General features: G+C 33.6%; 1 protein-coding gene across 1 annotated transcript; it reads left to right on the top strand.

The window, feature by feature from the left end:
• Positions 1–5800: 5800 nt before the first annotated feature.
• LOC128188323 (nuclear cap-binding protein subunit 3-like) lies at positions 5801–15098 on the top strand. Its single transcript, XM_052859303.1, has 13 exons — positions 5801–6174; positions 8718–8759; positions 8886–8980; positions 9081–9238; positions 9567–9686; positions 10065–10403; positions 10605–10870; positions 11140–11311; positions 11505–11576; positions 13060–13087; positions 13256–13416; positions 13800–14082; positions 14349–15098. The coding sequence occupies exons 1-13, from the start codon at positions 5803–5805 to the stop codon at positions 14593–14595; spliced, it is 2355 nt and encodes a 784-aa protein (XP_052715263.1). The 5' UTR covers positions 5801–5802; the 3' UTR covers positions 14596–15098.
• The last annotated feature ends 13 nt before the right edge of the window (positions 15099–15111 follow it).

The raw sequence follows: 15111 nt of genomic DNA on the forward strand, positions 1-15111 counted from the left end.
TCATTGATAGTGTTGACACTATTGAAATAATTCAATAGATATCTTCAAGGAGACCGTGACTTTTATGTGACTTTTTGTTTTCTATATACAATGTTGACGTTTTATGATACAGTGGTACCGATTTCGATAAAATTCATTTATAAAATTAACTTATTGACTCCACATTGGATCTACTATATTATTAAACTGAGCTTTGTTAATATATATCGACAGATAAACATGTTCTACAACATATATCAATATCTTTCGTTGACACGGATGTAAGCACGAGAGGGGTGGGGGTTCATTCATGTGGGAGGAAGCCGCAGTGCCCGAAGAAAACCCACGTGTTCAAGCGGGCAACCATCATACCCTTTAAAATACAACCACTGACGACAACGGGGATCGAACTCAGGTCGCAGCGGTGAGAGCACTGTCCACTGCACTACTTGGACACCCATGTTTTAGGTCTATTTCGGTGTACTCTTCCTTCAAGATTCCAATTGTTGCCGCTCTATTGCTGTACAAAACAGAAGACCAAATCTATATCAGGGAAGATATTATGAAACAGTGAAAATTAAAGTAGGTTGCGTAAGATTCTCGCTTTGGCAAACATGACCTTGCTATAATATACACAGTATTCAAAGAACAAATAGTGTGTACAAATTTTAAAGAGAAAGCAAAATAGAGTCGTTCAAAGTGCATTTTAATGTCTTGAAAGTCTCTAGTGTTACATTTACCAATTTTGTCAGTTTTGGAATACTTCTAAGTCAAGATGTGTCTTTTGGTGATGACAAATATGGGATTTTAAATTCATAAAACCGAATTAAGCTAGAAAATAATTACAAAGAAAAATAATACCAGCAATAGAAAGCAATTGAGAGGTAACATTAGAAGAACGTGCTCAAATGAATGAATTGCTCATAACAAGACTTTTAAAGGGGACTTGGACACGATTTCAGATCAACATTGTATTTTTTATGTTTAAAATGGTTTACTTGGGCATTTTAAATAACTGCCTAAAAATTGAAAGTTTGAATTTAAGTTTTAAGAGAGATACATAGAAAAGAATTCATTGTTGTGTAAACAAAGTTCGATTCTTAAAATTGGTTACAAATAATGGAAATACCATTTCTTTGACATAATGAATCATGGAAAACAAGGTAAATTGATTCAAATTGTAAATAAATAATATTGTCAACATAAAAAAGCATCATTTGATTGAAACGTAATACCAATAAAACAGTGTTACAAGGCTCGAGCTTTGTTTACAAAACAAAGAATTTCTAACTATGTATCTTGCTTTTAACTCAATCTTTGACTTCCAAATTTTGACAAAGCATTAAAAGTACTCATATTAACTGTTTTTGATATTATAAATGGAAAAATGAAATTTAAAAGTCCTTTTAGGTTGTTTCAGCAATGTTAGCAGGCAGCTGCTATTAATAAAGATATACAGGTTGCTACCTATAGAAATCCTCCAAATAAGTGTTGTTTGTTGTTGGCAGTGCATAGAGAGTCGAAACGCAGTATGATGAGCGCGACGTGAGAATGTGATGACAGAAAACGTGATTACTGGAGTAAACGAGCAGCCAGTAATAGTTACATGGAATATAAACAAGAGTGCCAAGTATGAAGGGAGAGATATAGCAATAGCAATAAGGGACAAAGACGACAAGACCCCAGGCAGCCAAAAGGAGAGAGAGAAAAAAGTGGAAAGATACGATTATGAAATATTAAATCGCCCGCAAACCTGAACATTTACTTTAAGCTGAAAATAAAAACTGGAAATTCGTCGTATCCAACTGGAGAGCATCGAAAATAAGAGACCTTTATTTTAATGACAAATTTTTTTTTCTTGCTATCATATAATAATACATGTACTTAATATGATTTTTTTTAAATTTCGTTCATTGATTAACTTTTTCATAGCTTTTTCGAGATATCTAGACAATTTTTGCACAAATGTGTGCATTATCTAATTCTAAATGATACAGTATAGATTACGTAGGTAAAAATAATACAAGCCTTAGAGTGTTTCTCTTTCATGTTACATTCAAAGATAAAATTCCTGATAAGGATCCTTAAGGGGGATGTGCGGCCATCATGTACATTTGAGGATAAGAATGTAAACATTTCTTGAAGTGGCTAATGTCTGTCCGAAACTGGCTAAAAATGTTGCCAAAAGATAAAAAAGCAATAAATATAAAGGCTTACACGTCATTTTGTTAGAGAAGTGAGCATACAAAGACAGGACAATGCCTTTCTAATCACTTAGAACAGCTGTCGAATCGCGCAGCTACAGACTTATTTTGAAGATTTAAAAATCTGAAAAAATATGAAGGGGGTTTATTGATGTCCTCTCTACAACCATTTGTTGAGAAAATTATATTTCAATGAAAATATATCTTCATGTACCTCCATAGACACAAACAAATTTATATCTTGTGGGAGTTGCATGATAGTTTTTAGGCCCATTTTAAGAATAGGGTACCCTACTATGAGACAAAGTTACAACTTAAAAAAGCAAACTTAGACCCATTTTTTTCAACAAATGGTTGTAGAGAGGACACCAATTCATAATTCTTTAGATTTTTAAATCTTCAAAATAAGTCTGTAGCTGCCGGTGCACTTCGACAGATGTTTAAAGTGATTGAAAAGACATTGTCCTGTTCTTGTATGCATAGTTTGCATACAAAACAACACGTAGAATCTTATATTTATTGCTTTAATATCTTTTGGTAACAGTTTTTGACAGTTTCGGGCAGAAACGAGCCAGTTCAATAAATGTTTACATTCTTATCCTCAAATGTGCAAGATTGCAGCACATCCCCCTCTGCTATTAACTTTACCATATATATTTAAAAATTCTTTATATATTGATTTTCAGCAGCGTCATTTTCAATATATTCAAATGAAACAAAGTTGAAGTGATAACGCGCCGCTAGATTTTCCAAAAATTGATAATATGTTTGATCATCATGTGAAGAAAATTAGACACAGTGAATAGAAAAAGCAAATTTTTACGATCGCAGCATGAAATTAGAAATATATATATATATTAAATGTACATGAAAATAATATATAGTTATACTTTGTCAATTCATATTACAAAACATAATGAAGCGGTACTTTTTACTTCAGGATAGATTTTCATGTATAGGTTTGTAACAAAAACTGTTTCAATCAGTTTGAGTTATCTTTCATTATGTTAAAATATTAAAGATTTTTAAAGTTACTTAATGTCTAGTGCTCTAACCACCGAGCCATTTCATTCACAACAAAGTGCGTTGTTAAATGCTACATGAGACGTTGGCCACGAATTCAGGCACGTAGCATCAGGGGGGGCAGGGGGGGGGGCCTGCATGCCCCCACTTTTTCTCGCAGCAACAATTTTTTCTAAAATTTACATATTAAAAAATTAAATTATAATGGAGTTGCCCCCCCCCCCCCCCACTTTTTTTGGAAGTAAGTAAAAAATTGATATGAAAATAAGGAAATGAGGAGTCAAATTGAAGTTACCTCTACCCCCCCCCCCACCCCCCACGGATTAGGAATTTCATGATTTGGAGGGAGAAAAATTTTGGTAGGGAAGAATTTTTATTTTTTGGAAGTATAGTTTAATCTACACCCCCACCCCCCACCCCCCCCCCCCCACCCCCCCCCACCGGATTAGGATTTTGAAGATTTTTGGAAACTTTAAATTTACTTTTTTTTTTTCTTTTTTTTTTTGCTTGTCAAGATTTTTTGGATGGGTCTGGTCCCCCCACTTTCAAAAACGATGCTACGTGCCTGGAATTTACGGACTTGTATTATTTCTCTAAAACGTTCAATTGTTGGGCTACAAAATGGCATTTTTAAAGTATAGTGGGTCATCTCTCCACATTTTTGTTGATTAAAATCGGTTCAAATTCCATTAAACCGCATTTAGACTATGACAAAAATATGGAGTTTTAAAAATGACACTATTTGGAGGTTTTGTTTAAATCAACCTATTGCAAGTAATTAAAATATTTAAGGGTTACAAATCGATGTTACGTTAAATATACATTGTTTTCAATTATTTTTTTTAAAGTATCAGATTTAATGATATTTTAATTTTGCAGTAACTAATCATTCCTCATATGGGCATTTTACACGCCTTATTCACCCATCTTCTTTTCATTAAAAGAATGAATACAAGATGTATGACTGCTTGTCCAAATCCATTTTTTCTTATGTTTTGTTATTACTTTTAAGTTCAGGCACGTAGCATCGTATTTGAAAGTGGGGGGGGGGGGGGGCAGACTCATCCAAAAAATCTTGACAAGCAAAAGAAAAAAAAAAAGGAAATAAGACTTTCCCAAAATCTTCAAAATCCTAATCCGTGGGGGGGGGGGGGGGGGGGGGGGGGGGCTGGCATAGTATATAACTTCAATTTCAATCCTAATTTCCTTCTTTCCATATCAATTTTTTACATCGTTAAAAAAAGTGAGGGGGCTAACTCCATGATAATTCAATTTTTTTATATGTAAACTTTAAAAAATTAGTTGCTGTGAGAAAAAGAAAATCTGATGCTACGTGCCTGAAGTTATAATTAAAAAATAATTGAGGAAACGTCATTTTTCAAAGCATTATGCTCTATTCCTTTTCAGCATCCTGCCTAAATTCCATTATGTAAATTTGTAGTGCACTTTTAATTGTTCTTATTAACTTAACTGTTATATAAAGACCCCATTGTAAATAAGCTTTTTAACAAAGCTATTATGGGCTGTCTATCATTTGTATGTCATGTAATCTACATAATAACAATATTGAACAGATTGATTCTTATGAAGTTGCATAGTGCTGTGATACTGGCTGGTTTTTTTTTTATTTGATGTATGTATATGTGTTATCATGGCATTCTGTGATATATTTAGCTGATTAAAATGAAATAAAAAAATTTTTTACTGGTGTTTAATTAAGGTCAGACGACACGTTCCTCGAGAATCTTTTTTGTATCTCCTCGTAATAAAGAGTTCCAATAAAAAATATTAATTTTATAATTACTTTAAAAATGATAAAAATTTACTTAGAACCGTGTCCGCTCCGGGGACATCCAGAAGCATATAAGTTCTAGAGGTCGTGAGTTCAAAGCCCCGGCCCGGCGGAGATAGAGTTCTAATATAATGAATTTCGCTATGCTGTAGATGTATTTATTTTTATATCAGCAAATCAAGTGTATTTTCAAGAAGATTATATAAATATAGAAAATTGCATACTCTAGTATTTTGCAGAATACCTGGTAAGGTACCCTAATTTTTTGCAAGAAAGCTTGTCAAAGTAGTAGTAAACCATTAACAAATTCCTGGAAAAAGTTATCTCAAATTGAGGAACGTGTCGTCTGACCTTAAATTTGAATAAGATACAGACAAATGATAGTAAATCGGATCCATATATGTTGTACAAATGCTAAACATGTAAACCAGAGCATTTTTATAGCACAAAAAGGGGATAAAATTAATGATTTTTTCAGTTATTGGTATGATCTCAATATAGTGATATTAATCTAGTCTTGAATAAAAAAAATTTTTATGAAATTTGTATATCCCCATATCTGCTCTTTCAGTATAGAAAACCCGTATTCAATTTTACACTTTTTTTTCACTCTCAAAATATTATAAAGCAACACACATGCACCTGTTTCTGCTATGAGGTATTCAGTATAGTTTATCATACTGTATAACTATTATAACATTACTGAGGGGTCCACCGTGACCGTCACTGAGGATGCGAACCGGACTTGATCCGGAATGGTGGTGCGTGTTTGGTTTTTTGTTTTGCAATACTTCCTGTTTCAAGATGGACGAAGACACAGACCACAAACTTCCTAACTTAAAAATATGTATCGAGAATACGGAATCTGACGATGAAAGACGCGATCGGGTGGCTGTGTCTGAAGACGAAGAGCTTGATTATAATGAAGAAGTCGAAAGCAGTGGAAGCTCTGAGGAGGATAACGTGGAATTTAATGTCCGCTTGGGAAATCGAAAAAAGTCTGGTGACAAAGGTTCTCGACTGGACTCAAAGCTACTAAAGACTCGTGAAGACAGTAGAGTGATTAAATCAAAGTCCGAGAGTGAAGAAGGGGAGATAAATGACTCGAGTGATGATTCCCCGGTGGAGTTTAATGTCAGATTGGGGGAACTGTCAAGCCATTCAAGTAGACCAAAGGTGACATGATATTATAAAGAATTATCACAGGCCTCTGAATTTCTATCAATAAGCCGTTAAATGTATGGGAAGATAAAGAAATATATGGTACCCTATCTATATATAAATACATTATTTATATATAGATAGGGTCTCTCTCTCTCTCTCTCTCTCTCTCTCTCTCTCTCTCTCTCTCTCTCTCTCTCTCTCTCTCTCTCTCTCTCCAATAAACGGCTTATTGATAGAAATTCAGAGGCCTTGGAATTACAGTCAACTTGAAACTGACTCCTACCAGAACAGACTGGTAATCAAAAAGTTCAAGTTAAAAAATGACTTTCATTATAATATTATGCCTGCCTTCAAAGAGTGAGATGAATTTATAACTACTATATATAAGAACTATATTTGATATGAGTTATATTTGGCCCCGATAATTCATAAGTGTTTTTGGTACAATAAAATGTTTTATTATATTTTAGAAGAGTTGATGTAAAATATATTTTTCACCTATTTATTTGCACTCACTGGTAGTATATGACATCAGAAGTGACACTATTTCTCTAATTCAATCAAAATCAGTCTAAAATTGACATTTTTCTTATCTTTTTATGAATGGGAAATATAGAGCGCATGCTTGAACAAGGAAATTTTTTTGTCACTTATTAGTCTTTGCTAGATACATCTCTGATTAAAATATTTTGTTTGTTCAAGCATGCACTATTATTGCACTCTATGTTTTCTGAAAGAAAAACTGCATGAAAACAAGCTGTTTTATGCTAAAAATGACGAGAAGAGGTTGTCTTTAGGATAACTTATTTCTAAATTGTGGGCAGTTGAATCAAAATGAACATTATGTAAAAACATCACATATATATCTGTACAAAGAAAACAAAGAATTACAGTAAAATGATGATGTTCATTTTAGGTGGCCATTTTAGGCCCATATCATATATAGTTCTTTGTCAATATAATTAATAAGTTTTTTTAAGATAAGATTGCCTGTAAACTGGAATTGTCTATCAAATGTTGATAACTTGATATAGGGATCTCTTTGGCAACCCATTATAACCAAATCAAATAACACTCCCTGCTTAAAAGGTCTGTCACTCCTGTTACCCTTTGTCATCAAGAAAATATAGCATTGTTAAAGGTTGAAATTAAACCATTTAGTGGGAAAAAAGTAAACAGTTGTGTCATATACATGTATATTTGCATTTCCATTGTTCTTTCCCACTGTAAGCCCATACGGAGGAGCTGCAATTATTTCTCTATAATCGCAATTGCTCTGTCAGTATACTATGACGTCATAAAGGTGTAACGTTATATATACTTTTCCTAACGTTATAGATTTAAACCACTATACGATACATCATGTGTTTTTCTCTCCATTAAAATTGACGTATTTACATGTAATATTAAAACATGTTTTTAATAACATTTTAAAGGAATTACTGTTATAACATATCATTGATTCTGTTAACAAATCTATGTGAATTAAAAAGATACATTACAGTCTGAATGTTTATTTTTGATGTAATAGCTAAATGTCAAGGTCGAGGCTAATACAGGGTATTTGCAAGTGGTAAAATGCAAATATAAGTAATAGCGCGCATCATGGAATATGCCAACAGAGCAATTGCTATTCATAACGCCATGTTCACTAAATAACGTTGTTTATTTCTTAAATATTTGCATTTCCATTGTTCTTTCCCACTGTAAGCCCATACGAAGGAGTTGCAATTATTTCTCTATAATCGCAATTGCTCTGTCAGTATACTATGACGTCATAAAGGTGTAACGTTATATATACTTTTCCATGACGTTATAGATTTAAACCACTATACGATACATGATGTGTTTTTCTCCAACTCCATAAAATTGATGTATTTAATACTAAAACCTGTCTTATAATAATATTTTAAAAGAATTACTGTTATAACATATCATTGATTCTGTTAACAAATCTATGTGAATTAAAAAGATACATTACAGTCTGAATGATTAATTTTGATGCAATAGCTAAAAGTTAAGGTCTAGGCTAATACAGGGTATTTGCGAGTAGTAAAATGCAGATATAAGTAATAAACAACGATTATTTAGTGTACATGGCGTTATGAATAGCAACTGCTCTGCTGGCATATTTTCCATGATGCGCTAGCGCGCATCATGGAATATGCCAGCAGAGCAATTGCTATTCATAACGCCATGTTCACTAAATAACGTTGTTTATTTCTTAAATATACCGGTATGTTACCTCGGTCACCAGAAAACAGTGCTTTGTTGCTGGTTACAAATGAAATGGGGTAAAAGTCAGGGCTACTTTCTGCCCATAATTTCAAGAAAGTCAATCAAAACTCATATGAAACCATGTCCAAATTCTGGTTGCTTTCTTAGAGCTGATCATTCGAAATGTAAAGACAAACCCAATTTGAGCAAAGATCAGGGGAGGAAAAAATTGGGTAGACTTTGATACTATGCATATGGTTTAATTCTGCCCATTTCAATTTTGGTACATGTATATTATTTTGCAATCTTATCATGCTTATTGACAATTAACCTTACAGGTCCAGCAGAAATATGAAAGTCCATCAGAAGATTTGATCATGGTAAGTTCATTTATTTAATTCCTCTTTGAAAGTATCATTTTGAATTTTTTTCTTTCTCTCTTAAATGGTCTATCAGCTTGTTTGTTGGTTGTACTTTAAAGATTTTTTTTTTTTTTCATTTTTCAGAAAAAGTATAACCCAAAACTTGACAGGGCAAGAAGACTTGGATTGGAAATATCAAAAAGAGATCCATCTCTTAACCTCCATGAGTTATACAGAAGGTATGAGTTCAGCATTTTTCTGAGATGTGAACTTGCCATTCATCATGTCATTTAAAAAATTAAATTATTATTCAAGATTATTATTTATTTTATTGTATAGCTTGGGTCTAGAGGAAGACAAAATAGATGAAGATCGTAGAGGAATTCGTCTCGAGGCGATTCATTTCCGTGGCCTCAAAGACATGAATACTAAAGATGTGTTTGAATACTACAGAGAATTTAATCCTGGAGATGTTGAATGGATTGATGATCAATCATGTAAGTTATTTATATCAAGATCATTCACCTGACCATTGTAATGGTGGGAGATACACTATATTAAACTATTCCTTCACTTGTAGATATCCTTTATTGTGAATAGTAATGTTGGAATTCAAGTTAAACGTTTTTTGCAAGCATATAAAATAAAATAGTTTTTCGCAGTTTTTTCTCAATCATAGTTTTTAATCATTCATTTTCTACCCATTGAATTTTTCATTAAGCTCAGAAACATGGTTACCTCATAGGTTATAACTTATACAATAAACATTTATATCACTACTTCATTTCATGGGTCTGTATTGGATGTTACTTGTGCTACTTTTAGGTAATGTCGTTTGGCAGGACCCTCTTTACACTGCCAGAGCCATGCTTAAACTCAGCAAGAGTTATGACCAAGTCAAGCTAGGGGATAGTCGGGCAGAAGAAACTTCAGACACAGATATGGGTAAGATAATCTTAATATTTTTAGGCTAGATGGGGAAATTTAATTGAGCATTCCATGACAAAGATAATGTAAATTAATTTCAGATTCTTTGACTATATACCGTATTTGGAAGAGTCAAAATCATTCATTTTGGTTTTAAAATGGTTTTGAACTTTGAAAGTAAATAAGTCTTATGGAGAGGCATGTATCTTGAATAAAGTTGAATAAATTGAGAAGTGCTTTTTACTCTGTATTAATCAAAATAACAGAACACCAATAATAATTATAACTACTGACTACCAATGGATAGTTTTTTTGCATTTTGGAAGTTTCTTTTGTCCTCAAAAATTCAAGAAGTACTACCAGTTTACCTTAAATTAATTGATCTTTAAAATTTAGGAAAAGACAAAACAAAACAGCCAAGAAAGAAGAAGTTCGTGAAGAAGCAAAAGAAGGACAGTAGCAGTTCTTCATCTTCATCTTCCTCCTCAAGTTCCTCTGAAGATGAAGAGGAGACCTCAAAGAAGAAACAGGGCAGCAAGAAGCCAACATCCTCAGCCAAAGCCAAAGAGTCTTCTAAAAAAGTGTCCAGTCAGAGTAAAAAAGAAGAGGTTTCCAAACCAGAGAAAATGGAGGAAGATGATGAGGATGATTTTGTTCTAGATTTGATGGATGATGGAGACAAAATAGAAAAGGGAAGCAAAGACATGGAAGTCAGTGAAAAGAGGAAAAAGTCAGGTAAATATGCAAGATCTTATCATAATAAATTTTAAAAAATTAATTCTGATACTAAAAAATTTTATTTTTATTTTCTTGAGTGCAAAGTAAATTTTTTAAAGATGAATTCTAGAGAGTAGTTTTTATGCCCCAGTAGGCTAATAGTATTTTCAATATTGCTTTGGAGTTAAGATTGTTCTAATGCTTTATTTGTGTTTCTAGAATCCTCAAAAGGAAGCAGTAAAAAAGAAAAGCCATCAGACAAGAAAGCAAAGCCTTCATCCTCCTTAAAGGAGAGACAGTCCAGAAAAGACCAGAGGTCCTCCAAACGATCAAATAAAGCCAAGGACTCCTCCAGCAGTAGTTCATCATCATCATCTTCATCATCATCCAATGGCTCAGGATCATCTTCATCATCCTCATCATCTTCCTCAAGTGGGTCCAGCAGTGACAGCAGCAGTAGTTCTTCCTCATCACCAGATGAAGAGGTGAGGAAATTGTCTTCACTTTCAGTGACATTTATGAACTTCCTTTTTTGAGGAAGCTGAATATGTTAGATGTTTACTTGTGTGTTTAAATAATTGATGTTCATTTACATCTGCCACTCAATGTGTATAGATCATTGCAGAATGCTACCTCAGAATATATTTGCTTTTAGTAGGACAAAAAAAAAAAATGATTTTAAATTTTATATTTCAAGAGGTCATGTGTTTCTTGTAATAATGAAATTTTACCATCATAAGATTGAAATTTGTAGAACAAAGAAAAGAAACAGAAAGTAAAGGTGGCAAAAGATGACACAAGCAAGGCAGAGAAAGTCAAACCAACCAAAAGGACACCCCCAGAAATTCCATGGCCACCTGGAAAATGGCGTCTTGGAAAGCCCTTAAAAAAGTCAAAGTATCTCTTTCTGAGATATGCCATGAAAAGTAAGCATCCGTATTTGTGGGTATAGTTACTCTAGCTATACGTCATTGGTTCATTGATGTTTAAGTTAAAAAAAAATTTGTATTGGTAATTGTGCATTTATTTCTTCATGTTTATCAGAAACAAAAATATGTCAGTCTTCTTCTGAATCACTGTATATGGATGTAACTTTTCTCTTCTTCTGGCATATTTTAGCTGATAAAAAGTTACATAGCACAGAGAAAACAGGCAAGATGTACCAGAAGAACAGAGGAACAAATAACAGAGGTAAGATGACATCAAAAATGCTTTGTAAGATAGAAAATTCAGCATAAACCTGTGTAACTAAACCTGTTACCATCAGACTTGTATACGTAACAAACTTATAAAGATAGATGTGTGGCCCTACAAATTAATGCTCTCTTGAGGCAGTTACATTTTATATACTGTTGAACTTTGAATCCAGACAGGGTTCTACAGGGTAGGGGGTCTGTTTCCCCCGTAGAAAGTTTAAACCTAAATAGAAACACCCCTACCACCCACCCCACCCCCAAATGGAGAATTTTTTGGATCTGCACATCGAATAATTTTAAATCTGATGTTGGTACCTCCCTTTCGTTGTTCTATGTATTGAACAAATTTCTGGCATTTACCTATTTTAAATGTAGATGGGGCATTTGTGTCTTGTCATTATAGCTGATATACAGGTATTTAAGCCTGAAATATGCAATTTTGTTGAGGAGAAAGTAATTTTGCATCTTGTAAAAAGACTCCATTTAGTAACAAGTGAAAAGCTGTCAATGTGACAGCAAACCGGGTTTTCTTTTATGTGAACTGTATCCATAATCCATGTCAACCCGTATCAAGTGAAATGGAGTACCCTATATGCAATATTTTGCCAAAAAATGACTAAGTTCAAAAGCTGGTATTTTTTTCATAAATAATCAGAAATCAAAATCCTAGCAATATGCACACCTCTGATATATGTACAATTGATCTGCAAAAGAACAACTTCCTATCTTGAGAACTGTAGGAGGAGTTATCCGTACAATGAGGGTATCCTATATGCAATATTTTGCCAAAAAATGACTAAGTTCAAAAGCTGGTATTTTTTTGATAAATTATCAGAAATCTAAATCCTACCAATATGCACACCTCTGATATATGTACAATCGATCAGCATAAGAACAACTTCCTATCTTGAGAACTGTAGGAGGAGTTATCCGTACAATGAGGGTACCCTATATGCAATATTTTGCCAAAAAATGACTAAGTTCAAAAGCTGGTATTTTTTCAATAAATTATCGGAAATCAAAATCCTACCAATATGTACACCGCTGATATATGTTCAATTGATCTGCAAAAGAACAACTTCCTATCTTGAGAACTGTAGGAGGAGTTATCCGTACAATGAGGGTACCCTATATGCAATATTTTGCCAAAAAATGACTAAGTTCAAAAGCTGGTATTTTTTTGATAAATTATCGGAAATCAAAATCCTAGTAATATGCACACCTCTGATATATGTACAATTGATCAGCAAAAGAACAACTTCTTATTTTGAAAACTGTAGGAGGAGTTATCCGTACAAATGAATGAGGATACCCTTTTGGCAGCCGCCCGCCCGCCATTTTCACCATTTTAATAACCGGATTTTTCCGTTGGAAAACCCGGTTAAAAATTGTTATTTAATATTCAAAGAAAAGTTGTTATTTCTTCACCTCTCCTTTGTCATTGCCTTATGTAATATGATGACTTATATTCATTGCAGATGAAAGAGGTTTGATAAGCAAGTCCAGGTAATTGTTTTTTAATTGACTGTAAAACTTGGATGAAGAGTATATTATATAATTCTTGTTCTATGTAGCAAGACAAATTGTTTCAGAGTATTTGATATATGTTGTTCTGTAACAGTAGTTATTTTGTCAAGTTAACATGTCTGAAACTGTTTTTGTTTTTGCATAAAGGAAGGAGAGTTTCCGCTCCAAACAGCTTCAGGAACAAACAGGGGAAGCAAAGACAGCCCTTAGTGCAAAGAGGTCGACCATAAAGTACGACGATGTAGAGGACATCTTTGGTGATGACACAGTTAATGTTAGAATGGAAACTGATGAAATTGAAGAATTTGGTAAGACCAACTAGCATAGTATGTTCTATTCGGCATGATACATTGTATTCCAGAATGAGGATAGTAAAGTTAATTTTGAAAGAGAGTACGTGAATGTCATGAAATGGAGGTGTCTCCTATACCTCCATAAAAGTGAAATAAACTGGATTTTTATATGCATGCATAACAATATGAATTTTTTCCTATATATTTTCTTAACACAGCGATTGTGTTACAATCAACTGAATTTAAAATGTACCATCGTATTAATGTATCAGTAAAAGGTTTATAAAACGCAGTTTTGAGGGAGATAAGACTGGAGTTGGTGTTCTACATGTACCTTTTTATATGTAGGTAATAACTATCTTTCAATCTGTCAAATTGTCTTCAAATGATAAAAACAGGTGCCAAGCCACAGAGTAAAAAGGAAATTGAAGAAAGATTACGAAGTATACTTGGTGAGAAAAATCCCAAAGTAAGGGAGCCTGAAAGTGAAGAAGAGGATCTGCCCCCCAAGGAGGAGTCAGATGATGACCTTGACCTGACACTGACCACCAAGGCGGCTGAGGTGGATGAGGAGGCGGCCCTGATGGAGCAGGAACTAGACATTTTGTTGGCCACTCCTCCGAGGAAGAGAACAATGAGAATGTACGCTGACGATGTGGAAGAGGAGAAGATTAGCAAAAGGTGAATGCTAACAAAACATCTGAATGTGTAAAAATATCCTACATTATATATTAGTTAATTGTCATCTCAAGTATGTTTTTAGGAATTTCTTTTCTTTTTCCACCTTTACAATGGGTACCCTAAACCATGGTTTTCATGCATTCTTAAGCATGCAATACAATACATACATGTATGTACATGTATTCTACATTTACAAATTACAATGCAAGCAGAAAAGTTTTTGAGTTGAATCTACAAAATAACATGTTAGTTTTTATGTTTTATAGGGTGAATAAAAGACAGAAGACAGAGGAGTCTCCAGAATTGCTGCGACAAAGAGAACACTCCCCTGAACCACGACGCAGGAAAGACGCTAGGGACAGAATCTCGGGAAAGTCAGTTGCCATGTCAACATCTTCTTCCTCTGGTGGATCTGATCTCCGCAACAAACTAAAAGCCATCCGCAGAACACCGTACGACAAGCCTTCATCTCATGCCCGATACCAGGGAGTGAGGGTGGAGGTTCGAGACTGATGCTCCAAACTTTAAAAGTCTTGTGAGAATGGTGTTTAAATTCAGCTTATTTTTAATTACAGAGTCTCTATAAGCTGATAATTTATTGTGTTAATGGATTAGTAGTACCTTCCTTACATGATGTTGTGTTTAAGACATTCTTGTTATGTGTGCATTGTCATATGTATGTGAAGGTACAACTCTTTTAAGGGAAGGAATTTCTTATTTTTATTTTTTTTTTTTGGTATTTTTTAAATCCATAGTTTAACTTAACATTCAGTTGATCTGATTGTTATATTTTAATGTTTTAATATTTGTAAATCTAAAAAAATTGCTGAAAAGCAAAAATATTTAAAAGAGATGGTGAAAGTTTGCTGTAGGAAAGGGTTTTTTTAAAGGAAGCTTGCAGCCTCATGTTGTATAAAAAGTGATGTTTCAGTATGTTTATCAAATCATTGTGACTCACTTTGTCTCTGGCTACTGTGTGTGAAGTTACCAAAATAAAAGCAATTCAGATACATGTATTATCAATTTTAT

Source organism: Crassostrea angulata, chromosome 6, assembly GCF_025612915.1.
Source record: "Crassostrea angulata isolate pt1a10 chromosome 6, ASM2561291v2, whole genome shotgun sequence".
Classification (NCBI taxonomy): domain Eukaryota; kingdom Metazoa; phylum Mollusca; class Bivalvia; order Ostreida; family Ostreidae; genus Magallana; species Magallana angulata.

Bases quoted from the DNA above. Each gene is read 5' to 3' on its own strand.
- LOC128188323 (XM_052859303.1), top strand. From the start codon at position 5,803: ATGGACGAAGACACAGACCACAAACTTCCTAACTTAAAAATATGTATC. The intron at 6,175-8,717 runs GTGACATGATAT...TTAACCTTACAG, and splicing joins GCCATTCAAGTAGACCAAAG to GTCCAGCAGAAATATGAAAG. The intron at 8,760-8,885 runs GTAAGTTCATTT...TTCATTTTTCAG, and splicing joins CATCAGAAGATTTGATCATG to AAAAAGTATAACCCAAAACT.